The sequence below is a fragment of the Vulpes lagopus genome, chromosome 2 (assembly GCF_018345385.1).
Source record: "Vulpes lagopus strain Blue_001 chromosome 2, ASM1834538v1, whole genome shotgun sequence".
Lineage (NCBI taxonomy): Eukaryota > Metazoa > Chordata > Mammalia > Carnivora > Canidae > Vulpes > Vulpes lagopus.
The window spans coordinates 29775755-29803662 of NC_054825.1; the positions used below are offsets into that span (position 1 = coordinate 29775755).

The 27908-nt window shown below is 50.6% G+C and overlaps 1 protein-coding gene across 2 annotated transcripts; it reads left to right on the forward strand.

Annotated features, from left to right (window-relative positions):
• The first annotated feature begins 388 nt into the window (after positions 1 to 388).
• Positions 389 to 27806, forward strand: PYROXD2 (pyridine nucleotide-disulphide oxidoreductase domain 2). 2 transcript variants are annotated; one of them, XM_041743292.1, is made up of 16 exons: positions 389 to 572; positions 4729 to 4748; positions 7326 to 7419; positions 7504 to 7577; positions 12891 to 13046; positions 15277 to 15430; positions 17217 to 17278; positions 17377 to 17474; positions 19512 to 19653; positions 20084 to 20218; positions 21508 to 21580; positions 21829 to 21985; positions 24132 to 24286; positions 24993 to 25099; positions 26636 to 26756; positions 27523 to 27806. In XM_041743292.1, the coding sequence occupies exons 1-16, from the start codon at positions 446 to 448 to the stop codon at positions 27591 to 27593; spliced, it is 1746 nt and encodes a 581-aa protein (XP_041599226.1). In that variant the 5' UTR covers positions 389 to 445; the 3' UTR covers positions 27594 to 27806. The 2 variants fall into 2 exon arrangements, with proteins under 2 accessions (XP_041599226.1, XP_041599227.1); XM_041743293.1 differs by having other exon boundaries at positions 459 to 572; positions 7260 to 7419.
• The last annotated feature ends 102 nt before the right edge of the window (positions 27807 to 27908 follow it).

Below are 27908 nucleotides of genomic sequence, written 5' to 3' on the forward strand. Positions count from 1 at the left end.
TTGGACACTAAGCTCCTTAGTGAGAAGCAGGACAGTGCCTGGGAGGGAACCCCACCGACACACCCCCTGGCGGCATGACCTCCCCCAACCCTTCTCCCAGCCTCAGTGCCCCTCTTCCGTGAAATGAAATGCGAGTTCTGGGGCCTCCGTGAGAGGTGGGGACTGTGGACAGCCCAGCACCCAGCACGTGGGAGCCCTGGAGTTGCCAGCACAGTGGCTGCTCTCTGGCCTGGAGGTGACAGCACCTCTGGTGAGCAGGCGACTCCCGAGACTCTGCCCTAGGTGGACTCTGGGAGCTGCATGTCCTCGGCTTAGGGCCCAAAGCCAAGTTCGGCAGCTGGCCTGCAGCTCCTCCTCTCTTCCGGTTTGCTCCCTGCCCCTCCCCCTGCCTGGGCAGCACAAAAAGCTGATTGTAAGCAAATTCCTGGCCTCGGACTGGGCAGAAATGGCTGCGAATGGCCTAGGTCTCGGCAGGGCCTTGGCTGCCTCTCCCTGCCCCCCTTGGAGACGAGCTCACTGGGAAGCCAGGGGACGCCTAAAGCCTCAGTACGATGCCGTGGTGATAGGAGCAGGTACAGGAGCTGTGCCAGGGCTGAGGGGGAGGGCAGCCCTGCTCAGAGCCTGGGGGGCTGGGGGTGGTATTTGTGGGGCTGGCTCGGCCGTCACCTTGTGTGGTCTGGGGCAGATTCTTGCCTGCCCTAGGCTTGGGTCTTCCGTTCTAGAATGACCAGGGAGGAATAGGTGAGCTCAGGAGTTTCCGTGTATCCCCTGCAGAATTAGCTAGTTGCCACCACATTCTTGGAAAGCATATGGTAGGGTTAGAAAGACCCATGAGATCCAGCCACCCCAAGTGCTCTGAGTTCTGGTCACCACAACTGAGACCCACCCCCGCAGAGGAAACTGGAAGGTTCCTTAAAGGGGAGCTAGGAAAAAATAGAACCGAGTCGCAGGGATCCTACTGCATTCCTGTGGAGGGTGACAGCCCCCGTTGTCCTGCATATCTGGGGCACGCAGGGACCTGCTGCACTTTGCTGACCCCCTGGCGGCACAGCGCCCGATTCCACCACGTGATTGTGGGAGGCCGCAGGCCCTGGACGGGGTTTTCTGCTTAGAGCCTTCCATTGACACTTCTGAAGGGGCCCGAATTTCAACTTCTGGCATTCTCTCTCACTGGGCTCAGGCAGACAATGGCAGGATTGAAAGAAGATGCTCATCACGGTTTTAAAGCTGCGTTCTTTTCTGCCACCTTTCATTTTTGTGTGCTCTAAGAGCAGTTGTGGCCAGTAAATGTTCCACAGTCACCCCTCCAGGGAAAAATGTGTGCAAACATATATACATAGGCTTATGATAAATACTGAAACAAAAGAAGTGTAGCACACAATTTTACAAATAAGACACATAATCCTATTTGGCTAAATTCCGGGTAGCCAGTTGGCTCTCCCCAGATTTCTGTGATTTTTTGCTAAACTTGGCAGCAAACCTGTGGTTACTGTTGACCAATAAGGCTAGCTCTGACGGGAACATTATTTGCTGTTTGCATGGATTTTAAAGCGTAGAACTGAGGTGAGGTAACAGAGTCATGTCTGAACTTCGCTCCTTCAGTGATGGGAGAAACTGTGCTCAGATTGTGTTTCTCCCATCCTAGGAGAATATTCTCTCCAGGTTTTGTGCAGTTTGCCGCAAAACAGCTGCAGACAGCGTATTGTCAGGTTTCATCTGCACCGTTAGCATTTTTATCCATCGCTTTCTTATATCGAACCGTCAACAAAGTAATACCATCAAGCCCTGAGGTGTACTATTCGCTGCCTTCCGTGGTGCCCTTCGTGCGAGCTGTGGCCTTTATCAAGTTGCCAGCGTGGGGTGGCTGCACGTGCACTAGGGAGAGAGGCACAGGCCCTGACGGGTGCTCGGAGGTAAAGAACCGCAAGAGCATAGGTCATTGTAAATTGTGGAAAAACGATGAGGAAGTGACAAGTTTTGAGTATTTATTACCTTTGTTTTTAATGCAATTTATTTATTTCACTGTAAGTTTATAGACTCTAAATTTATTAATGGCTGCGTTAGACGACAGTCACAAACCTCCTGGCCGGGGTGGAGGGATGCCATCTCCACACCTCGCTGATTGGGCTCGGTAAATGGAAGCTCCCCACCACCGCCCCTGCTTTTCTCCCCTTGGTGACAGCGCATCCCTGCTGTCTCCTGGAAGGGAGGGTTGACTCTGGGTCACCAGGGGCCTGGGTGACTTGCCCACACGTGTCTGAGTCTCAGGTGTTTTTCCTTGATGTAGTTTAATTGCTAAGCATTAAGGGAAGCCCATTAAGGGCATTTGGGGACCAAGTAAGGAACAGTGGCATTTTCTGAGAGCCACCTTGAAGATGACCCTGATTAGTCACTTGACCATGCCTAAGAATGACCCAAGAAGCTTGTTAAAATGAAGTTTCTGGGCCCTAGCCCAGGAATTAGGATTCAGGGAAAGTCAGCACATCCAACCAGAATTTGGAGTGGGTCTGATGCAGGTGGCTGCAGGCCCCACTTGAGAACCCAGGTTCAGAGCAGCTTCTCTCGGGATCCCCACATGCCTGGCTGTAAGGATCTCTGGAGTGAGGCTGGAGATGATCAGAACCTGCAGCTTAAGACCCCCCACAGGGGAAAAGGAGAGATCCCCAGAAGCCCCAAGAGGGCTCCAGCAGGAGTGGGGATGGAGTGGTGGAGGGATGAGGGGCGTGGGTTGTTGGAATATTGACCTTTGTCATTTGAGATCTACGTGTGCATCTGTGGGCTCAGGTGTGATGGTTGAACTGGACCCAGTTGCCAGGAAGCCTTTATTAGTTTTTCAAGATTTATGATCAGCACTATTTAAGAAACAAATAGTTACCATTTATCGTGGGTCTGCTGAGAGTCAGGTGCTTTACATATATTATTGGTTATTCTTGCTCCATCACTGTAAGAAGCATGAAGTTCGAGGCTGGCCGGAATGACTCTCTGAGGGCCACATCCTGTAAATAGCAGGAGCCAGGTTGAGCCTGGGACAGTTGGCCTTTAATTTAATGTATATATTTGAGACCAGGCCTTTCCAAACTGCGGGCTGCAACCCACTCATGAATCCCATCCAGCAAAGCTTTTAAACCTTAATTAAGAAACTTTTCAAAAGTATATAAAAATAGTAGATCAACCAGTCTTTTTAAATGAAATATAATCAAATATATCATCATATGCTTATTGCATGGTGAGTTAATATGAGTTCATGAAACTTTCATTTCTGTGAAATACATTTATACGTGGGATGTGTGCCAGGTCATAGTGTAAAACACACTTCTTCCTGTGGCTCATGGTCAAAGAGGGTTGAAGAACTCTATTTCAGAGATTCTTTTAATGGAAGAGATGTTGGCTCAGTGACCTCTAAAATTCTGGGTGTCTCTATGTGGAAAATATAAAACAAAGTCAGCTCAGCCATGAAGAAATCCGTCATGTGGGTCATTGCTGCCTCCTATTTATGGATGTTTGTCAAATTAATGGCTGAACATTTTATTTGAGTGAACACTGGGTTCAGGTTGGTGCTCAGAGAACATAGTCTTCTGCTGACATCTTTGAAGACTCAAAGTGACCTTCTGTCACCAAGGAGAAACACGTGCCAAGTGTTCCAGACAAGACCTGTCCCCACTACCTGAAAACAACCAGGGCCTGTCCTCTTCCCAACAAGGGATTCTCCACAAGCAGCTGCATTGTATCCTGAGAGTGAGGCCAGAGGAGACACTCCCAGCCCACTGGCCATGCTTGACCACCTGCATCCGAGTCACCTGGGGGCTTGGGAGAAATCCATCCCAGGTCCCTGCCTGCCCGCTGCTGAGCAGACTCCAGGGAGGGGTTATGAATCATTGTTCATACGAGTTCTCAGGTGATCCTGAAGCTTCTCAAAGCAGGAGAAGCACTTACTAGCAGTAGACCTGGTATGGAACAGGGAATCCCAAGCTGAATTTAGGGCACCTAACCCAGGGGCAAAAATCCTGAGATTTTTGACAAGAAACTTAATATAGAAGATAGATAAATTCACCCATTCAGCTAGCACTCCGTTAGCACACGTTGAAGCTGTATGTGTTTAATTACTTCATTTTGAATTGTTCCTATTTTATTTGGAGAACATTGGTGATTGACAAAGACAAAACCATGTGACTAAAGCCTTCTGGGTGCTAACGTGCACCACATTTGGGGAGAACAAGCCGTATTTGTCAGCAGCTGTCCACATGCCCAGCATGCACCTGGATGGTGATTTCATGCCAGACAAGGAGGTCCAGCACCAGCCTTCCAGCCATGCTTCCCTTCTGTTCCCACCAAGTAAACTGTGATGCTCCCTCCACCAGCCACTTGCTCGTCCCCAAGCTATGGAAGCCCAGCAATGCTTCATAGGATGGATAGCTTTGTCTGATGATTGTGGATTTCTCCTCACCCCTCACTCCAGATAGAACCACAGGCCAGGGCAGGGTGACAGGACTTTTTTCAAGCTGGAGCAGGAACAGGGTTTTCTGAATCCCTAGAGACCAGGTGTTTTATGGCATCAAGCTAGATGCTGTTGCAACATCCAGGTATAGGTGGGGAGTCCCATGCCCAACTTTCTGATACCTCCCCAGGATCTTCAGGGGCATGGGGACAGGGATGGGTGACATATTCCCCAAGGAGTGTGTCTGCTCATTGACCACTGGTGCTTTCCTCCTCTGTCTTGTCTCATTGCAGGACACAACGGGCTGGTGGCTGTGAGTACCTTCCCCTCTGTCCCGCTTCACTGGCCCCTGGATATGTGGTGTTAGCCAGAATGGGAGGAAGTGGGCAGGGTGCAGCCCCAAGAGAGACGGGGAGGCGGCTCGTCTCCTCTCCCTGGCGCTGACCAGTCGCTATCAAATGGGGATCAGCAGTAGTCAAGGAGGAGAGCAGGAGCTCCCTTTCCTCTCTTTTTCTTACTCTATGTGCATTTTCCCGTGACTTTGGGAGAGTCAGGGGGCTTTCAGAAGCAAGATGATCAAGAGGTGGGAAAGTATGTAACTGGCAAAGTCGGGGTCATGTGTTAGAGCCTGGGAATCTGGGGCTGGTTGGGGCCCCCATGCCCCCAGCTAGGTCCAGACCATGTGCCAACCTGAAGCACCCAGCAGCTACACAGCCCCAGGTGTACCCCAGAGACGACCACGAAGCCAGTCTATCAGAGGAGGGAGGGCCCTGCCTCCAACACCACGGGCTCCTACGTCCAAAGCTGAGCCAGGCAGGGTTACCCTAAGGCTGTGCTTCTCAAACTCTGGTCCCAGTACCCCTACGAGGCCATAGTATGTGCTAGACAGTGTTCACAAAACAAACATGGAACATTTCCCTGAGGCAGTGGCGGCTCTAGAATATCAATAACAGGAGGAGTCGGCAAGGTCGGGGAAGGCAGGCTCTGAGACGTGTGTTAAATCTTGCTTCTCTCCCTGACATGATAGTTTTACCTGAACATTTTATGGGGAGCATCATGTAACTCAACTGATCAGTAATTTAAAACATTGATTTTATGTTAATATAAACATGGGTTCATCGCCCAGCTCTGCCACTTTCTATGTGTGAGTCACTTTAGGCTCCTGAGCCAGGGTGAGATGAGAACAAAACACCCCCTCTCACAGAGCTGCTGTGAGGCGAACAGAGGATGTGCTCCAAGGACCTGCCACCCAAAGCCTCACAGATGGGGACTCTTATTACTGGAGGTCCCCATCCCAAAGGAGGCTGGTGTCAGTGCCCTTCAGCCACAGGACCCGGGGCCCGCCAGGGGAACAGCCTGAAGTTCAGGAGGCAGGAGGCAGACAATGACTGGCAGTGGGCTGGGCGGGGGTTGGGGAGGCAGGGAGGGCGAACAGTGTACACCTTGGAGGACCTCGAGGATGCTCAGGAAGCGAGGTTAGGAAAAACCTGCTCTAGGATGTGAGCTCTGGTTGGATGATTTGGGGGACAGTCTAGGGAAGCAGAGTTTTGCTCTAGGTTGGATACCATCAGAAAGCAGGAAACCCCCCTGTAACTGGGCATCTCGATAAATCTTATTTGGGAGGGGTCCCAGTAAGAGGAGGGTTAACTGGTGAGGAAGTAGCAGCCACTTAACTCTGGCTGAGCCAGGAGGCAGGGAGTATTTTGTGGGTGACTCAGAGCCCTTGTTTTTGTACTCAGACAAAATTATGAAGTGGCCTTGCTCTGTCCTGTTTTACCATGGTCTCAGACTATCCTCGTCTGAGGCAGTCATTCCGTGAGGCCTTTGCATTGATGGGAGAACAACACGGTGTTCCTCAGAGGGCCAGGCCACTTCCCAGTGCCAGGGCTGCTGTTTTTTCCCTCTCTCTGGGTTGGGTCAGGAGCATCAGTCATCATGCCCAGACCACTGGGTTCCATTCCCAACACCTGTACTCATGAGCTCGGTGAGCCTGAGGCAAGCTGTTAACCTCCCTGGGCCTCTGTTTCCTCATCTGTGAGGCAGGGAGAACCACAGCACCCACCTCAAGGGTTGTGAGATGCATTAAACAGGGTGATTCACTCACAGTGTCTGCCAAGTGAGCTTGTAAAAGGAGCATGGCTTCTGAGCATCGCCATCTCTGTTGTTACCCTGGTGGGGGTGGTAGTGGGGGGACCAGCATGGCAGGTCTGTAGACCCAGGGCCAGTTCGATTCAACACATATTTCTTGACTTCCCATGAAGTGCTAGGGGAAAATTCAAAAAAACCCCTGCAATATCTTTCACCCCCCAAAGGAAGCTGTCATCATAGCTTCATCTATGAAGCAAGTCCTGTGTTCTGGGGACAGCAAGTCCCATTCAGGGGGCAGCTGAGTGAATCCTCCCAGCAGCCCCGAGAAGCAGGCCTAACCGGTGTTGCCATCATGAGCCCGGTGTTGGTACACAAGGGGATGGAGGCCAGACGGTTCAGGTACTGAGGCTGCCTGCCAGAAAGAGGAAGAGCAGCAGAACCTGGGCCAGCTGGCTCAGCGCTCACAGGCCAAGCTCACGTGCTGCCCCCTGGTGCTTGAGGAGGCATGAGGCTCACCCCCACCTGGAAGAGATGGGCACACCAGGCAGGGCTGGGCAGGGTGCAGTATGACTTCACACAGCCACCCAGGCCACACAGGAGGGAAGGTCAGCTTCTGCTGGGACGTGGAGGGGCAGGAGCAGTCTAGGAAAGTGGGAATTTACAGAGGAGGCAAGGGGGATGGCCTTCCCAGAGGCAGGAACAGCGTGAGCCAAGGGGCAGCATGCTAACCCCGTAGCAAGGACCCTGAGCTGGCAGATCGGTCCCAGGGATGAAAGGAGGGCCCCGTGTGCCCAACCCCCAGGCCGCGTACCTGCAGAGATTGGGGGTGAACACAGCAGTCTTCGAGAGACGTCCTGTGACAGGGGGTGCAGCTGTCACAGAGGAGATCATCCCAGGTGAGCCCTGACAGGTGGTGTGAGGGTGGCAGAGGGCGACTGCTGGTGACCGCTGGTGACTGTCTTCATCGGATTCTGTTTCAGGGTTTAAGTTCTCCCGAGCATCCTACCTCCTCAGCCTGCTGAGGCCACAGATTTACACCGACCTGGAACTGAAGGTAGAGCATCCGTGGTCCAGGGGGGTGGCGGGGGCAGTCCCAGCTTCCTGACCTGGGGGAAGACTCCCTATTTTGCACCCACGTGGTTCCTGCACCTGGAGACTCCCTTCCATCCAAGGGTTTGTCTATCCCACATCCTCTCCTCGGTGCATTCCCACAGATGAGTTTTATGTAGTCTACCTAGGGTCTTTAAAATGGGAAACTGGACATCTTTTGAAGAACAAGCCTTGTCAACGCGAGGCTCACATGCCCGCATGCAACACCAGCTGGTGCCTTGCCGGGGACTGGGGTTCCAGTTCTGCCCGGCCCCGTCACTTTCTGGCGTCTTGTCTGGCCCTCGCTGGGCACCTGCCTAACCCTTGGGCCTCTGACAAAAGCCTGATTTCTGCCTTCATCAAACCTTAGGTCCTAATACCTTAGGTGGCGGCCTGAGCAGAAAGTTGGACCCCAGGGACTTTCACCTCCTCTGACCCCTGGGCTGCTTTGCGGGGGTCCCGTGGTCCAACTCTGCCCATCCTTTCAGATTCCTGTCACCCCCACTGCCTCTTCTATAAGCTTGGTGACCACATTCCCAGAGCCCACCTAGCTTCTCCCTGCTTGGTGCCTCTGCCATCTCCACTCAGAAAAAAGGGTCCTATGTGTCATCTGTATAAGAAGCTGTGAGCACTTTTTTTGCATTTTATTATTTTTATTTTTAATTTCATTTTATTTATATTCAATTAATTAACATATAGTGTTATTAGTTTCAGAGGCAGAGGTCAGTGATTCCTCAGTCTTCTATAACGCCCAGTGCTCATTACATCACCTGCCCTGCTTAATGCCCATCACCCAGTTACTCCCTCCCTTCCTCCCCTCCAGTGACCCTCAGTTTGTTTCCTATGATTAAGTCTCTAATGGTTTGTCTCTCTGATTTCATCTTGTTTTATTTTTCCCTCCCTTCCTCTATGATCCTCTGTTTTGTTTCTTAAATTCCACATATGAGTGAGATCATAGAATTGTCTTTCTCTGATTAATTTATGTTGCTTGAAGCTGTGAGCATTTTAGTATTAACTTTGCTCTAAATTGAAAGTTTAAAATTAATAAGACGTTCAACCACTGTTGCCTACTGAGAGAGAGAGACAGAGAGAGAGAGTGAATGAGCCACCAGCCAGGCGGAGACTGATAAGGGCTAGCCAAAGTCTGGGAAAGCATCTCTGGCCTTCAGTCCATACCAAACTATCGCTGAAGGCAACTTGCAGACGTGCCAGTGACACATAGTGGCAGACGTGGCTGGGCGTGAGGGCTGTGGGTAGACCTTCCTTTTGAAAAATCTGACGAAAACTCAGGATCACAGAATAGAAATTTTCATGTAAATATTATCTTTATTTTTTAAAAAAAGTTTTCTTATTTGAAAATGGTTTGTTATTGGATTCCTTTAACTAGAACCTCCCCCCTACCCCCACTGAATTGAGTATATGACTTGGCCTTTGACCCTGGGCTGCATTAATAGGAGCATGGTGCTCAGATGGAGGGAGGAAACAGTCCTGCTTCATGCTACACAGAACTAACCATCCCATGGAGCGCCTTATTTAACAAGACACTGATGAGCCGGTTGGCATCTATAGGAGGGCAGCTGAACTCTTTCTGGGAATGTTCTATTTCCAAACAACAGTAAAGAACAGTTCTTTTACCAGTGTCACCACTTGGACTACAAGCTCTAAAGCTCTATCCATTGGTCTTCACCTGTGAGACTAGTTAATGTTCCTGTTTTGTGACAACAGAACCACGGTTCTGGGAGGTTAAGTTCACACACTATGAAATAACAGCCTGAACCAGGTCCACTGCCTTCTGCTCCTTGTCCTGGAGTTACCGTGTGCTGCCACGGGCATTGTGACCACAGTCCTGCTCAGCCTTACACATTCTGGCGCATTGTAGTTTGCCCAGGATGAGGTCACACACAGAAGCTGTCCATGCAGCCCACCTGGGCAGAGGACAGGGCCGAGCTGACAGGCTCTGGGACCCAACGGGCTCATCTTGAATCCTTGCTTGACGGTCTTACCAGCTGCCTCGCGGTGCCTCATCTGCAAGATGGGGATGGGAGTAGTACCCACCTCATAAGGCTGTTGTTGTGATTAATATGTTTGCTAACCATCAGTGCAGCGTCTGGGCATGGTCAGTCCCCTGTAGTTGTCAGCCAGCATTATTACTTCCGTGTGGCAGTTGAGAAACTGAGGTTCCAGAGAGACAGAGCAGCTCCCTAGGCACCCTGGGGCTGGCTGTTGCCCCTCAGACCTAGCCACTACGGGCCTGTCCCCAGTTAGCTGGGGGATGGTACCCCTACCCACATGGGGCCTCCAAAGGTCTGTCTTCTGGGCCTCCGTTTCCAGCTGCCAACAAAAGCATCAGATGGGATCACCCCCTGGTTCTGTCTGCTAGATAATAGGTTTGCTTAGCAGTGGCCCCAGCACACTAAGTGCTGGAATCCAGGCTGGGCTGGCAGAGTTCCGCGCTGGTGGGATCTCTCCTCCTCCATCAGTCAGCAGCCACCTTGTCCAGCTCTCCCTGGGCCAGCCTTGACCACACACAGGTGGCAACCCTTTGTCCTCCCTCCCCACTCTCACTAATAATCTTCTGGGTCCCAACCAGATCATTATGCTCCTGCTTTGCTTCCAGAAACCTAAGGCAAGGCTCTCAAACTCTCAGGTCTATCAGAACAGCCTGGGAAATGAATGGGACCCTAAGGAACCTTGAACCAAAGGCTGATTCTACAGGACTGCAGTGGGGCCTGGGCACCACACCTTTCACATCTCCCTTACCCCCAGGTCCCTCATATGCACCTTGTCCCCTCCTAGCAGTTTGCACCCAGAGTGGCTGTGCATGCTGAGAACTCTCATGTGGGAATCAGAGGAAGAGTTTTATTTTTATAAGAGGAGAACTGCATGATCTTAACAAATCTAATGGTGATTTAACATCCCTCTTCTTATTCTGACACCACATGATTAAAACCATCAAGAATGACAAAGGTTCCATTTATAAGAAAGTCCTGGAATCATACAAAAAATTATTCATATTCAATTAGTTATACTTGAACAACTCATGGGTCCCTTATTCGGGTGGAGTATTGATTCATTCATTCAGTAATTGCTTCTGAGTCCCTGCCCTGTGTCCCACACTGGGAGAAGCCTGTGGGGATACCATGGTGAGGGAGGGAGGCCAGGCTTCTGCTTTTAGTAAGAGGACTTCGGATAGAGGAATGTGTTACCTGAAGAAAGAAAGACAAGGCAATATGATAGGGACCAGAGATCTAGCTTAGACTGACCGAGGACAACTTTCCTGAGGAGGTGACATTTGAGCTGACATGCAAGTGCTAAGAAGTTACCAGCCCTGTGGTCACCTTAGCAGAGTGTTTCCATCAGAGGGAAGTAGAGATGGACAGGTCCAAGGTGGAAGAAAGTAGGTAAGGGATGGGCAGAGGGACAGTAGAGGTGTGGGAGAGGGACTAGGGCCAGCCAAGACAGGACCTTGTAGGCTGCAAAGGGAAGACTTCATTTTATCCTGAGTGCCAGGGGCAGAGGAAGTAGAGGGATGGAGTTTGTGACTTCACAAACAGGTCAGTCCACCTGTTGGGTGGTGTGGAATGTGGTAGAAGCAGCTGTGGTCTCAAGGAGACCAGTGAGGCAGCAGCTGCAGTGGTTCACAAGATGGCGACTTGGGCTGAGGGGCAGTGGTGATAGAGAGGAGCGCACACAACTTCTGGAGGCTGGTCAGTGAGACTGGTGACGGATGGGATGAGAGGAAAGAAGAAGGAGGAACCAAGGATACTTCTTGGGTGAGTAAGAGTTTACTAACCTGAGAGAAACCAACGCTTGGATCAAAGACATTTCCACGTCTTAGTGTAAGAAAGGATCCTGGAGGTCTCCCAGCCCAAACCCCTACCAATGTTTGGATTCACCTCCACAGCATGCTCCACCCATAGTGATCCCGCCATCTGGAATATCTCTGACTTGGGGAAATTTTGGTTGTAATTGTTGGAGAGGGCTCTTTTTGTTTCCTTGTGTTTTCTAGAACTTCTACTCACAGATCTTGTTTGTCTCTGGACATGTACCGGGTTTGCAACATGGCATTCATTTATTCAATCAACAGAATGCATATTAACTGCAGTACATCTAGGTGCTGGAGATAATAGCGCTGAACAAAGGGACTGTGCCCCTGCGCTCACAGAACGGACATTCTACCTGAGAGAGACAGGAAGACTAAGCATGCAGTTAACCAGGTGGCAGTGAGTGCTTCAGAGACAAAGAAAGCAGGCCGAAGGGGCGGGAAGTGCTGGGTGGTAAGGGAGGCCTTGCTGCTCAGGTGATATGCGAGCAGAGCAGTCACAGAGGGCAGGGAGCTGGCCATGTGTCTGGGAAAGAAGTCTCTAGATGCCAGATTCATCAGGTTAAACACATTAAATCTACACAGCTTTTGGTATGTCGATCATACCTCAATAGAGAGGTTTCAGAAAAAAAAGATGTCTCTAGTGGGAACAGTAAGTCTTATTTGTGAGGATAACCCAGGCCCCTTTTTGTTTTATCTGTACTTCTGTTGAAGAAGTAGATGTACTCTTGGAAAGTTCTGTTTGCCAGTCAAATATTTGTAAATCGAATCATATTTTAAATACATCAAGGGAACTTCCATTTAAAGTGACCCTGGAGTAAATGAGTCTGCAAAGTAAATAAAATTTTTTGATGTGAATAATTTATCTACCTTATAAGTATGGATTTTCACATAACCATTACTTTATTGTGTCTTTCTACATTTTAATTATTTATTTCTGAAGTGGGAGCAGTTATAGACTAGTGCTGAGAGCCAGAGCTTTGGAGTCACAGGGATGTGGTTTCGAAACCTAGATCCACCTCCCAAGGTGACCTTGGACAAATTATTTCCCTGCTCTAAGACTCTGTTGTTGTATTTGTACAATGAGGATAGTATACTTACAGTTGCTGTAAGGTGATCATTATAAATCCCAGTACAGTCCTTGGCACAGGGTAGCATGGTATGGTATGGTGTAATGTGATGTAGTGTAGTGTGGCGTGGCATGGTGTAACGTGGCATAGTGTGGTGTGGTATGGCATGGCATAGCATGGTGTGGTGTAGTGTGGTATGATATAGCCTGCCAAAGGATGCCTAGGCAAGAATGCTTTTTATACACTTACATTAAAAAATAAGAAGCAGCACCACTGCCTTGGGGAACTGTATGCAGGTACCTAAATGGCTACAAACACAATCAGAGAAGTGTCAAGAGCAGAGGACACAGACCCCTTAAAATGCTATGCTATGTGTGTTCTGTAGAAACACGGGCTGAGGCTTCATCTTCGAAACCCCTACTCCTTCACCCCAATGCTGGAAGAGAGCATGGGGAGCAAGGTGCCCAGGTCCCTTCTTCTGGGCACAGACATGGCGGAAAACCAGAAGCAGATTGCCCAGTTTTCACGGAAGGATGCCCAGGTAGGAAAAGGGACTGGCAACAGATCTCTTCCTCCCTCATCAGCCTGTAGGTGGCTCTTGAAAGGAATTGGGCCTGGTTGGAGTTATCCCAGAACATGTTGTCCAAAGACCATGAGAGCTTGGACGGGTTGTCCCACCTGCCCTAGGAGAGCTCCAGTCTGTGCTAGCCATGATCTTAGGTACTTTGAAGAGAAGGGGATGGAGAATAGTGATTAAAACTGGTGGCGGACACTGGGGGCATCTGGGTGGCCCAGTGTGTTAAGTGGCTGCATTTAGCTCAAGTAATGATATCAGGGTCCTGGGACTAAGCCCCCAATCAGGCTCCCTGCTCAGCAGGGAGTCTGCTTCTCCCTCTGCCTCTCCCCCTCCACTCATGCTCTGTCTCTCTCTCTCTCTCAAATAAATAAATACAATCTTTTTAAAAAGATGGGTAGACAATGGAGCCTCTCAAGCCTGTGTGTTCAGTATGAGGTCACTGTTCAGGCAGTCTCCACCAGCTGTATTTCAAAAGGGAATCCACTGGTGTGTACTTACACTGTATGTGTTTTCCATCTCTCCTGCTTTTGGAAAGAATTCCAGGTGGTTATCAATATTAAAGCCCATGGAAGCCATAAAGAAGGATGAAGGGAGGATCAGAGACAATTAAGGATAGAATGAACTGGATCAGTTATTTAGGACAGGAGAGTTGTAATAAATATTCATTTGATTTGGCATCAATCCCCTGGCAGCTCAAGGCAAGAAATTGTCCATGATGGCATGCAGGTCTGATAGAAAGAAGTACATATGTCTGATGGAGAAGGCACATTTTTTCCTCGGGATTGAAGTATAAGGAATTTGTTGGGTGACCTTATGTACATGGACCACTGAAGAGTGTTACAGGCCTGGTGTGACCGATTTTGCAAATACAGATTCTTTGCATGGACATACTTTTGTACCAGGCCTAGGTACAAGCTGAAGGCACAGCATGAACCCATATCTCAGCGAGGACATTTTCTTAAGAAGACCTAGGTTAATACAATCAATGTGAAGACCTAGGTTAATTGCTTTTTGTAACCTAGTGTTGGGTAAAGCCAAGAGAACCTCGGACACACAGTATGTCTCTTCAACCAGTGGCTTCTAAACCTGGCTGCTGACCAGAACTACCTTGGGAGCTTGCTTTTTTAAAGTGCTTCTTTTCTGTGCAGCTGGTGGGGGACTAGAGCCTCTACCCTCCCCTCCAAACCCTGACCATCTCAGGTGCACCAGAGAGGATTCAGGACCAGGCCACATCCCCGGGCCGAGGAGAGTAGCTGTGACCTTGCATGCTAGTGACCACAGGAGGAGAAGGCAGGGGCCACATCCTGTTGTGGAAAATAAGGAAACCCATTTCTGGCTTTGTCTTCTCACATTGTCACATTGAAGGCCTACTGTATGTAGAGAAAGCTGCTTGAGGTCGTTTTTATCAAGACTTCTCAAACATACTTCAATGCAGAACTTTTCTTTATGTAATCTTATTAAAATTCCACAGATATATTCATGAGTATAAATGAACCAAAAATTGAAAGCTGGGGGCTGAGGATTGAGGTAGGGCCCCCGGTGGCACAGGCATCCATCCCTGCTCCTGTCACCCACCCAGTGAAGAAAAGGTGGGTGTCCTAACCACACTGTTGAAATGGATTCTGGAAAAAAAAAGAGAGAGAGAGAGAGAGAGAAAGAAATAGATTCTGTTACTTGCACTTGTGGGGCAAAGGGATGTGGGCTTCTGTTTCTGCTTATGTCAAGAGGACAGAGGAGATTTGCAGACCAGGAAAAAACAGTCATCATGCTGGAATACAGGGGAAGAGATGTTACTTTTACCAATAATATATGGAAAGACAACACAGAGAGAAAAAACTTTAAAGTGGTTTTATGGTTTATCACAGAGACCACACCCTAGAATACTTGCCAGTTTTCTGTGGCTGACAACTGGTCTTGGCCGGCATAAGCCCTTGTCCCTACCACCATCCTGGTGGCTCATCTGCTCAGGATCTCTCTAACCACCCCTAGTGCTGACAACAGCTCACAGACCTGGATCTGGGAGTAATTTACCACAGCCAAACTGGGCCCAGGCTGGGTGTGAGGCCTGAGAAGCCACAAAGGCTCCAGTAGGAGCAGCAGGCCACGTGAGGGCAGCCTGGAGGACAGAGCGTGGGGGTGATATGCTTGTGGGATTCTAAGCAACAGGGCCTTGACTCAGAGCTCTCTGTTCCAGGCCTTTCCCAAATATGAGGCATTCATGAATCGGTTGGCTTTAGCCATAGATCCTCTGCTGGATGCAGCCCCCGTGGACATGGAGGCCTTCCAGAGGGGTTCCCTGTGGCAAAGGCTCCAGTCACTCTCCACACTCAAACCCCTGCTGCAGGCAGGTGAGTCCCAAGTGCAGGCATCGGGGCATGATGAGTGACCTTCAAGGAGCTGAACCCATTTTCTGGATGATAGAACATGAGCTTGAACCTTCATAAGCCTGCCAGCTGCCATCCACAAATAGGGATTGCCCAGAGCACTCTAGTGAGTGGGTATTAGCCTGGCTACCCTAAAAGTAGAACCTGAGACGAAGGCTTGTGTGCAGGAGTTCATCTTGAAGGGTGGCCCCAAAGAAAGGAGTAGTGAAACTGGAAAGAGAGAGAGTCAGTCCCACGGTGTGCTACTGTGCTGGCCACCACTGCAGGTGACAGGTGCTGGTCCTGGGAGGGCCACCTGAGTAGTGCTATGAAGTGCACGTGAGGACCACTCCCAAGAGAAAAAGAGGAAATGTTTATACATCAGGTTCTGTCCCCTGCTGGTCAGAAATTGCCCCATGGGGCTTAACTCCCACCTGGGGCATTAACTTCTGGGCTGTGCACCCATGGGTGTCAAGTGGGTTGACCCACCATGGTGTCCTGTCATGGTGCCAGGCATGCCTCAGAGAAGAAATGAAAAGGTTCATCTCACAGATCTGAGGTGAGATGCTGTCGGGTTTTATCATGCAAAGCTGATTGAAGCCTGCTTGGTGAAGTCTTGTCACCATAGTCATGGCTAGAACAAGAAAGAGTGGCCAAAAGAGTGAAGCATCCTTCCAGGAAGGATGCTAGATTTGGGCTCAGCAAGAACAAACTCTATGATGAATTAGTGACGTTTGCCACAGGTATGGGAAAGGACATTTCACCAAGCATGCTACTTTTTTCTACCATTCCTCCAGGTTTTGAAAACCAAGTTAGCTTCTGTATTCTGGAAAAGTGCTGATGAGTTGGTACTCATTCAAAACTGCTGCATAACAGACAACTACAAAACCCAAGTAGCATGTAAAAATAAACATCTATTTCTCACGTGTCTGCACAGTTCAGTCTGGTCTGGCCTCACACGTGTGTTTACAGCTGGGGCACATCAGTCAGACTAGCTTTGTTCCAGGTGCTTCCCATCCTCCTCCTGGAAGCAGCAGGCTGGTCTAGGCATGGCCTTCTTCTGTCAATGGCAGAAGCATAGAGGGCAAGCACCGATGTGCAGGCCGGCTTCAAGGGACTATTTGCATCCCATCTGTAAAGATTCCATTGGCCAAAGCAAATCATGTGGGCGAGCCCTGAATCAAGGAACAGGGCAGGTCAACCCAGCTACAGTGGGAGGCACTGCAGACTTGCATGGAAAAAGTGTGTGGATATGGGGAGGGGTGAAGGATCAGAGCCAGCAGCATCTACCACAAATGCCAAAAGTAGATATTGCCTCTGAGATGACCAGTCCAAGAAGCTTATGCAAAAAATTTATTAAGCAAGTGCTATATGCTAGACACTAAGCCAGGCACTGGGACTCCAATAGCTAGAGATCACTATCCATGTCCTCAGGGATGTCCTTACTGCCCAGTTCTTTTCTGAGATAGTGTGAATCAGCATCAGGGCAGTGGACTAGCCAACCAGGCCACCTCCTGGGGGATGGGCCTTCCAGAGTTCAGAGTAAGGGAATAAGGTACAAGTTAACATTTTTCCAAAAATTATTCCAACAACCAAAATGTATTCAGTGCCCATGAGCTTGCAAATGCTATAATATGCCATTTAATCCTTACAGGAGCTCTTGGGGATATGACATATGACTCCCATTTTACAGATAAAGAAATAGAAACAGTTATCAAAGATTGGAATGGCTCCGTCTTGCCTGACTCATTTTGTTTTATGCGTCTTTTAGGTCGCATACTGGGAGCCCAGCTGCCCCAGTATTACCAGGTCCTCACAGCTCCAATTATAAAGGTGAGGGGCTCCCCAGCCTCAGTCTGGACCCCACAAGTGAGGGGGCCTCTCCCCGCCAAAGCGTCTATGCCTTGCTCGCTGCTGTTTCGCTGTCCCAGGTGCTGGATCAGTGGTTTGAGTCTGAGCCTCTAAAAGCCACTTTGGCCACCGATGCTGTGATTGGAGCCATGACAAGTCCCCACACTCCGGGGAGTGGGTGAGTGCAGGGGTGGGGTGCATTGGGAGTGGAGTGAATCCCCCAATGAGAGTGCTGACAGCTGTTGCTCACCAAGCTCTCCCAGTGAGCCAGGCACGAAGCCAAGCACCCATCAGATCCTCAAAGCAACATCTGAGAGCCACGGTTCAGAGAAGGGGCAGGTCTTGCCCAAAGTCACACAGCTAGTGGTGGCAGAGCTGATTTCCAGCTGACCCTCCAAAATCCTCCTTCTCAGTCACTACTCCCTACTGCTTCAGGGAGAAAAGCCTCTCTCCCACTGTGATATCTCAACATGAACAGCTTTCTGCTCTCTTTCTCCTACTCGTCTTCCTCCTTTTTCTCTCTCTCTCCCTCTTATCTTTCTCTCCTCTTTCTATCTCTTCTCCTCCCACAAAATTCCATTGCCCCCTCCATCTGCCACAGATCCTTTCTCTGGGCTCTAGGACATGCACGCACAGACACCTTCATAAGGGACACCGCCTTTCCCCTTGTGAGGGCGTGTGTTGACAGCCCAATCCAAGAAGGGGCAGCCAGACACAGTGAAGTCTGTTCCTGTGGTACGACTACCAAACCCCTTGTAGGAGCAGGAATGGAAGGGGTGCGTGTGTGTATGTGGGTGTGGGGATAGAGGATGATGCCAAGTGTTGGTCCATTTCCAGTGCATCAGAAGATGCAGTTAGAAGCTGTCAACATGGCTTTTCTCTCAAAGGATGAGAACCACCCTTGGAAGTGGTTTTTCAGCACACATTAAGCCAGTTCCAAATTCCCAAGGGCCATGGAAAAGGGGCGAGGGAAGCGTTGGCAGTGGTTGCCATATCTTGGCCAACTCTATGATCCACCAGCCAATTTGGATCTTCCACTGGGGCCTCCTGTCCTTTTTTCTGTGGCTCTCCGAGAGTCATAGCTACTGCCCAGTTTGTGAAGTGGGCCTTTAAGTAATTTGTTTCACCATTAATTCCTCCAGTGAATATTGATGGAACCCTTACCTGTGCCAGGTCCAGGGCTAGATTGTGAGAATGGCGCTGAGATCCTCATAGGAGAGGTAGACACAGAGCAAGTGACAATAGTGGAGTTCTGTGAGGGTTGGGAAGGGAGTAGAGCAGGAAAGTAATGCTGTTCAGGATCAGAGGAGACCTCCATGAGGAAGAGATGTTTAATCTGAGATTCTCAGGACAAGAAGAATTAGCTAAATAGACACAAGGGAGGAAGGGGCTTCCAGGCTGCCGGAACAGCATGTGCAAACGCTGGGGGCTAAACATGGATCATGTGGAGGTTTACTTTGGCAAGAATGTGGGCTGTGAGGGGGAGCATGGTGAGGGATGAGGCTAGAGCCCTGGGGCCATTTCCAAAGACTAGCTATGACCCTGAGAGCAATGCTGAGCTGGCAAAGGCATCAAAGAAGAGAATTGACAGTACTTGGCTGGGTTTTGCAATCGGGCTCCAGGTCTTCAGGGAAGAAAGAGTGGGAGGAGGTGGTCCAACTAGGAGGATGCCACTGCAGAAGTTTAAGGAAGGGAGGAGAGTCCTGGACCAGGGAAGAGGCCTCAGGGAGCCAGAATTGAAAAGTTCTTTGGGAGGCAGGGTTGATACATGGAGGAGGCACTGCTGCGAGTCGAGACTGGGCCTCAGCTTTCTATGGGAAACAGAAGCTGCCATCAGTAGGATGGGGAGAACAAAGGGAAAACAGATTGGGGAATGGGGAAAGAAATGGGTTTAAGCTGCCTGCCAAAAACACACTCAAATGGGGGATATCTGGGGTAGCTGGCACTCAGGAGAGAGTTAGAACTGCGGGTTTGGGCCTCGCCACCTCAGTTGGTGTTTAAGCTCTGCCTGCAGACATGTTTGCACGGGGAGAGAATGTAGGGCATGGGGCAAAAAGCCCTCACAGGGGCCTAGAGCCCATTTAAAGGCTGACGGGAAAGGCAGTATGGGGGCAGGAGAGGCTAAAGGTACCAGAAAGAAAGGATTGTTTGTGCTTAGAACTCTAGGGACGTTAAATCCCACCTCCAACCAGTGATCCCAGTGATCTGTCCTCAGGTATGTGCTGCTACATCACGTGATGGGGGGTCTGGAGGGGATGCAGGGGGCCTGGGGCTATGTCCAGGGTGGCATGGGTGCTCTCTCTGATGCCATCACAAGCTCAGCCACCGCACATGGAGCAAGCATCTTCACTGAAAAGGTGAGTGACCTCCCCCCACATATACCCCTTACCCTGACTATTTGCAAGGATCCCAGTGTAGAACAAAATGTCAAATTCGAAAGGTTCCTCATTTTACTGATGCACAAAATGGGGCTTTGGAATCAAGAGGCTAAGTTTATGGAGCCTGTTAATGGCTGAGCATCTGTCAACCAGGTCCCAGTTCTTCTGACCACCCCCCTTTGAGCACTCTGGCCCCTAGCCCCCATTAGAGTTAGCCGCTGCATGGGAGCAGGTGGGCTGAGGCTTTGCCACATTGTCACAGAGCCCAGCAGGTGGATTCAGGCTGGGGAAGCTGTGAGCCCCAGGAGCAGCCCAGACAGTAGAAATCCCCCAAGATCCAACCTGTATTTTCCATCGTGGGTGGGTGGGTGGAGGGGAGTTCCCAGGGCCTCACTCCAGTGAGCTCTAGGCAGTGGCTAAAGTGCTGGTGAGCAGTGAAGGACGCGTCCAAGGAGTTGTGCTGCAAGATGGCTCGGAGGTGAGGAGCAAAGTGGTGCTGTCCAACGCATCCCCACAGGTCACCTTCCTGAAGCTGACACCACAGGTGAGGCCTGGGGGCTGGAGGCAAGATGTCTGCCAAGACGGCAGGGGGCAGTGGGGAGGAGTGTTGGTCAGGGGCCCCAGGACTACATGGGGATGGGAGGTGCAAGTGCCAGGTCTCTGCACTGGGGGAGGCCAGTCCTCTCCCTTTTCTAACAGGCAGGTAGCAGACAGGGAAGAAGCCTCACTGGTGGGGAGAAAGGTCCAAGGGAATGAGGTGACCTAGGCCATGCAGCTGGCAATTAGCAGAGCCAGAGCTAGAACCCAGGTCTGACTTTTAATCCAGAGTTATCCTACTACCCTGATCTCCTGCTCTAACCAACTCTAATTCCACCATCTGTGTCAATTATCTATGGCCATATCGATGCCATATGAAACAACCACACAGCATCTGGGCATTTAATAAGAAATACTGAACTGGAGAATTCAGTGGAACTTGGCTGAGTTCAGCTGACCTGGGCTTGCTCGTGCACCTTCCATCAGCTGTGGGTCAACTAGTGGGCCCTGCTCTTCGTGGCTGGCCTCGCTCATGTGCCCAGGTTGGCTGGCCGTGGCTAGACCAAGACAGTTTCTGCTGGAATGAACAGGCTGACTAGCTCTGCTCTGTGTGTCTTTCATCCTGAGGTATGATAAGTCCAGGCATGTTTTCAGGGTCTGGCAAGGGCAAAAGTGAGCAAACTCACTTAGGCAGGTGGTTTTTGGGATTCTTTTTGCATCCTACTTGCTAACGTTCCCCTGTCCCAAGCCCAGAGCCACTGTGAGAGGATGTTATGAAGGTGTGTGCATACAGGGAGGGATGAGGATTAGGGGCAGTTTTTACAACCATTCATACCTTCCGTGTCACCAAAAGATACGATATGTGTATGGAGCTCCCAAACATTCTTCAAACTGTTCTGGGGGACAAGGCACCATTTTTTCCTAGTGATTCCACTAAGAAAATTCAACAAACATCAGTTCAAAAGTATCTTGTCAAGACAATTCTGAGATAATCAAGATCTCCAAGAGTTTACAGACCAGAGGAGAAAAGGGGCCTTCAGTCCACTGGCCATAGCCAAAGTAAGAGTTGGTCTGGGCCATTTACATTTGCTCTGGCAGAGTTCAAAGGAAAAAAATGGTTAGTGATGAGCTGGAGGGGATCCAGGAGGGCTTCACAGAGGGGGTGCTTTGGCTGAGCTCTGAAGAGTGGAAAGGATTCTGGCAGTAGGGATTGAAGGACCATCCTGAACAAAAGAAGAAGGCAGGCCCCTTCAGGCCTCCACCATTCCCAGGCCTTTTCATGGAAACTTCTTCCAGGAATGGCTTCCTAAGGAGTTCGTGGAGAGAATCTCCGGGCTAGACACCAAGTCACCTGTTACCAAGATCAATGGTAAGAGGCACACACATTGCAGAGCTATCTCTTTTGACATTATCTGAGTGAGAAATCTCTCAGTTTGGGAGAAACTCCCTTACATCATCATCTCTCTCTATTTCCGCATCTCCACCCTGGCGCCCACCCACCCCCACCATACTTTTTCTTTCTAATCCACCACTTGAGTGAGCAGGGTGATAGGTAGAGAAGGAGGATCCTGGAGGCTGAGGGCCTTTGGGCCCTCACCCTCCTCTTTGCTCCCTCAGTGGCTGTCGACAGGCTGCCTGACTTCCTGGCGGCCCCCAATGCTCCAGGGGGCCAGCCACTGCCCCATCACCAGTGCTCCATCCACCTGAACTGTGAAGACACACTCCTCCTCCACCAGGCTTTTGAAGATGCCATGGATGGCCTGCCTTCCCACAGGTGGGTGGGCCCTAGGGTTTGCACCCCCCCCCCCCGAGACACTCTTACATACTTGGGCTTGAGGGGAAGGGGTAACTGTCTAGACACAGGAAAGATGGCCTCTTCCTCCTGGTGTTAAGCCTTCAGTGTCTTAGATTTGCCTAAATCCACACTTAAGTTCTGAGGATAGGAAGTACATCCCAGATGATAAATCTGTGCGTCAGTGCAGGTAAGGAGTAAAGAATAGGGCACAGTGCAGCCAAGTGTCACAGATTAGCAGAGGGGTCAAAGAATTACAGAGAGAACATCCCTGGCATTTGGGAGGAATTGAAGGAAATGCTTTCTGGAAGAAAAAGGGTTTCTCTGACTCAGCAGCCCATCAGAGGGCACTCCGATGCCCCTGCTCTATATTCTGTCTCTGATAAGCCGCCTTTGTGCAAAGCTTCTAAAAACATCTCCTACCTCCCATCCCAGCTGTACCTCCTTCTGGGAACAGGCAGGGGTGTTTCAGAAGCAAGTATCTCTCCATGCTGTCAATTGTCCACCAAAGCTTGTTGAAAATCTGTTCTGTGTGGGCCTCTTTATTGAGTATGGGTTAGGGGATTTGGGGGTCGGGCAGGGGCATGAAACAGACACAAAGCTTACCACAGGGCAGGCACACAGACATTTATAGCATGAGGTGAAGAGGATGTGTGCCTGGGAGAAGGGTAGAAGGCAATGTCCATTCTTTATTTATAAATATTTTGGAGCCGCTACTCTGTGGGGCTTAGTCCCTCAGGCTTAGTACAGGGATCTGGGCACAGAGCAGCAAGCAAAGTCACATGTCCTGCCCTCCGTTCATGGTAGACCTTCTATGGTAGAAGGCAAGACAATGAAAAAACATGCACTGATAGTACGGAGAAAGATAGATCGGGGTGATGGTTCACTAGTCTTTATAAGAAGGTCAGGAAAGAAAGGCATCTCTGACAGCAAGGTGTTTGAGCTGAGACCCAAGGGAAGTGAGAATACAGGCCTTATAAATTTCTGAGGAAGAACATCCAGGCAGAAGAGAAGTCAGGTGCAAAGGCCCTAGGGTACGAGTGAGCTGCTGTGTTGCAGGTACAGGGATATAGCCAGAGAGGCTGGAGAAAGAACCTGGGAGGGGGGAGTTGTGGCGGGGGGTCCTCAGAGCTGCAGCTGGGCCCTGTCAGCCACTCCTGGCTTTTACTCCTGGAAAGTCTGTGCTAAGCCTAACTTAGATTTTGGAAAGACCACTCTGGCCACTGTTTGGAAACAAAAAAAAAAAAAAAAAGGCACTTGTTGCGATTGGTTACTATTGTAGAATCCAAGGATCAGAAGATGGTGGCCTGGACCAGGGTCGGGATGGTGGAAGTGACGAGAAGTGGCCAGATACTGGGTATTTTAAGATGAAGCTGGCAGCATTTGCTATTGGACAGGAAGTGGGGTGTGAGCAAAAGAGGTGCCACCGGAAGATGGTGTTTGTCTTTATAATAAAGGGGAACCTGGTGTGTGGGGGGGTGGAGGAGCAGGCTTTAGGCATTCGGGTTTGGACAAGTTGCTTTAGAGATGCCTGCAGAACATCCAAGTTCAGAGGGTACATTGCAAGTGAGGGATGCAGGGAGAAAGGGCATTTCATGTGGCCTTGAAGGTGCTCATATTTAGAGATTAGAGGGAAAATGTGCTCCAAGCGGACAGAGCATTGTAAGCAGGGGAAGGGTAGGAAACAGATTGGGGTTCTGTAGGGTAGCTGCAGCCTCAGCAGCTCTGTGTTGCCCAGGCTGCTCCGGGAAAGGTAGGCAGATAGGGGCAGCCTGGGTTGACATTTGGCCACCTGAGCTCCTGCTGCCCTGGGCCTGGCCCCTTCCCTCATGTGTGCTGTCTGCTGGGCCCTGAGACCTGTCAGAGTACAGGCTGTGGTGGGGGTTATGGGGACAGGCATGCATTTAGAGGGAGGCTAAGTGGGACCTGAGATCCTGGGGCAATGGCAACAAAGGGTGTGTCGAGGGGCTGGGAGCTCCTTTAGGGTAGTACCATCCACCAGGCGAGCAACTGCCACAGCCTCCCAGACACCCCATCATTTCACCTTAGGCCTTCCTTCATTTTGCCCCTGTCACTTTGGAGGGGCTCCCATCCCCTGACACCCAACCCTTTCTCCTCCCCCGTGCAGGCCTATGATTGAGCTCTGCATCCCTTCCTCGCTGGACCCCACCCTGGCTCCCCCCGGCTGCCATGTGGTCTCCCTCTTCACTCAGTACACTCCCTACTCGCTGGCCAGAGGCAAGGTGTGGGATGAGCAGGAGAGAAACGCTTATGCAGACAAAGGTAAAGAGGGCAGACTGTCCTGTCTCCACAGTGACAGCTGGCCACGCTCCCCCACCCCGTGGGCCCCTCCCTCCTGAGTGCCCTATTCAGGATTAAGGCTGGTTAAGTCCTGTGCCAGAGGGAGAGAAGTACCCCCACGGAACCTAGGTCAGCACAGCGAATGCCTGCTGGGGCCAGGCACTGGGCTAAGAAAGCCTAAAAGGCACAGTTCCTGTCCTTAAGCTGCTCACTGTCCAGTTGGGATTTGGGGGATCTTACGATACAGCATACTACGTGAACCAAAGGAGGAAGCCATTTGCCAGAGAGACAAGGAGAGCTTTCCAAAGGAAGGGACATTTGAGCTGGGTTTTAAAGGATGAAGAGGAGTTGGCCAGGCAGCAGTGGGCATTCCAAGCAAAGAAACAACTTGAGCAAAACAACAAGGTGCAGAAAGCTCTGCATATTCATGGAAGACAAGTAACTGTATTTAGGGTTGGGGTGAGCAGGTGGGAAAGTGGGGTGGACCCATAGGCCTTTGTGATGAATTATTTACTTGCCCATAGACTGTTTTTATGTATTGCTTATTGAGATATGATTTACATTTGGTAAAATAAATAGATTTTAAGTGTGTAGTTTAATGAATTTTTGTCAGTTTGCCAAGTTGTACAATCAGAGCACCTCCTCATCTTCCTCACGGCATCTTGTTTTTCCACTGTTTGGTGCACAGTGTTCGACTGCATCGAGGCCTACGCCCCTGGCTTCAAGGGCTCCGTGGTGGGCAGGGACATCCTCACACCACCTGATTTAGAGAGAATCTTTGGGCTTCCCGGAGGCGTGAGTATAAGACCAGGGGTTCCTCATCACATCCTTCTCCCTGCGACCCCAACCCCTTGGAATGCCCCCCTGGCATTCTCTTGCCCCTCCACACTCAGCCTGTACCAGGAAGGGAGCATGGTGCAGAGACAACGGTAGAGAGGGGACAGAAAAGTGGTCTGACCTAGGGAGCACGGAGGAATGAGATCAGATAGGAGAGCTGGTGCCTGCTGAGCGGGTCACCAGGGCTGTGGCACCCCTGTCTGGACATGCATTGCTACCTCTCCCAGCTGGCTTTCTTCAGAGGGAGCTCCCCTCTTAAGGCAGCATGTCCTTGGACTTGCCTCTCTGATTTATCAAAACCTCACTGAGACTGGAGGCAGAGGGACCAGTTAGGAGGCCAGGCTCATACACCTGGCATCAGCTTCATGTGGCTCTTGGTGGCTTCAGTGGGATGAGGCCAAACTGCATGTGCAAAATGCCCCACAGCCGGCAGAGGCTTAGGATGAAAAAAAAAAAAAATGTAACCACATCTCATTAATAATTTCTATATTGATTGCATGTTAAAATGATAGCATTTCAGATCTATTAGGTTAAATAAAATATTATTTTATACATTATTGACGTTCATTTCACCAGTTTCTTTTTAAATTTTAATGTAGCTCCTAGAAAATAAAAATTGCATATGTGGCTCATGTGATGTTTTTATTGGACAGCGCTAGCCCCGAAATAGAGGGCAAGAGACCAGGCAGTGGGGAGGGAACGGAGTGGGGGATATGGGAAGGTGGGCCAGGCAAAACTGAGAGGTCTCGGTACAAGGTGCAAGCAGAGGTCAGGGCAGAGGTGAAGGGAAGAGTCCCTCCAGCCCAGGTGGGAAGCTGCACACTGAGGTGGGGAAGGCGGGAGAGAGCAGACTTGGCAGGGAAGGGCGAGCTCAGCTTGGGACACCCTGAGAGGGTTAGCTGGAAGGTTGTCCCTGTGGTGATGTCCAGGAGGTGTTGGTCTCCTTGTCCAGACCTACATCATAAGTCTGACCTTCCCCCTGGCCCTTGTCCCCCACTTTCTGGCTGCTCAGACCCAGGCCAGGGGAGCAGAACCCACCTCGAGTCCCTTGCACCTTGCCTCCTACCATCTCCTGTGACTCTGCTAGGGCATGGACCCTCCCCACCAATCCCCACCTCGGGGCCCAGGCTCGAGTGGGTGTCTTGGCCAAGGAAATGTGAGCTGGCTGCCAAGATAAGTCAAATCCTCCATTTTTCAACCACAGTGAAGAGGATTTATTGTCCTCGGCAAAATCCTCAAAATCTCCCTTTTCCTCACACTCTGAAGGTTTTCCTCACCTTTCCTTTTTCCTGAAAACTGCCTCTGGAAAATTCTCTTCCCCACCCAAGGACATGTACCTGTTCTCTCTCTTCCCCTCCCTTTCCTGCTTCTTAAGAGTGCAAGAAAACATGCTGGAAGAAGAACCTTCCTGGGAGAGGGGGAGGGGAAGGAATGCACAGAGGCCCTAAGACCCTGGCACTCCTACGTTAACCACTGCGGCCCTGCCTCCCGCAGAACATCTTCCACTGTGCCATGACCCTGGACCAGCTCTACTTCGCCCGCCCCACGCCCCTGCACTCCGGCTACCGCTGTCCTCTCCGGGGCTTGTACCTCTGTGGAAGCGGCACCCACCCGGGTGAGTGCCCAGGGCCCCTTCCCAGGTGCAGCTGTGGGGAGGGCTGGGCCCAGCAGTGAGGGAGGTGGGGAGAGAGGGAGGGGAGCAGGGAACTCCCAGGAGAACGGGCCATCCCCCACATTCTGGCTTCTGAGCATGCGGGGAAGGAGCAGAGCAGCGGGGTCCTCTGCCAGCTGGCCGCCCCCTCCACCCTGGGGGAGCTCACACCTCCCCCTCGCCAGGTCTGAGAATAGGTCCCTGAGGCGGCTCTCCAAATGCCAACTCTGGGCTCAGAGGGACCTACGTCCCTGAATCCCCGCTCCAGATTTTAGACCAGTAAGAGTTGGTAATGTTACATTTCTCAATTTAAAAATTCTTCCTGGCATCTATTCCAAGCCTAACTGACCTCGCCAAGGCTGCCGTTCCCTGTGGACACGTCCCAGAGAGGTCTGTACTTCCACAGCTTCTCCCTCAAACCCTGAGTCTGGTGCTTTAGTTTCACAGTTGAGTTTCGCCATCTAGCACCTTGACTTCCAGACTGAGGGGAGCACTTGCTTGGACTGTGCCCCGGGCCCCCTGCCCAGAGCTCTGAGGGAAGAAGCCTGGGGGCGAGCTCAGAAACTGTCTCAATGGTCATCCCAGGGGCTTCTGATGCCCATGGTCCAAGCACCACCCTGCAGGCACCCATGCTCTGCTTCATTGCTGACTTCTCCATCAGCCCTGGCCCTGTCTGCTCCCTGGGGAGGGTTGTGAGCACAGCTTAGATTCATGGGCAGTTCCCTTCCAGGAGGAGGCGTCATGGGAGCCCCTGGACGCAATGCAGCTCATGTTGTCTTCAGAGACCTCAAGAGCATGTGACCCTGAGCCAACTCTGACCCAGGAATAAGAATCCATCCTGGAGATTTTAAGTCCCCTTTGGGTCAGCTTCCCAGGATATGGCTGGAGGCAGAAAAGCCCTCGTGCTCAAGCCACTGTTTTAGAAGAACCATACAGGTTACATTTGATACTTGTTAACCTTGCACCCATGACTTGGATGAATTGGTTTTGTTTTATTAAAAACAGTGTTTTGTATAGATAGTCTGTGTTTTTTTCTATATATTTTCTATGCATTAATAGATTTTGCTTTTTTTTTCCTATATGGTAGCTTTTTCTATGTATTAGTGCATATGACTA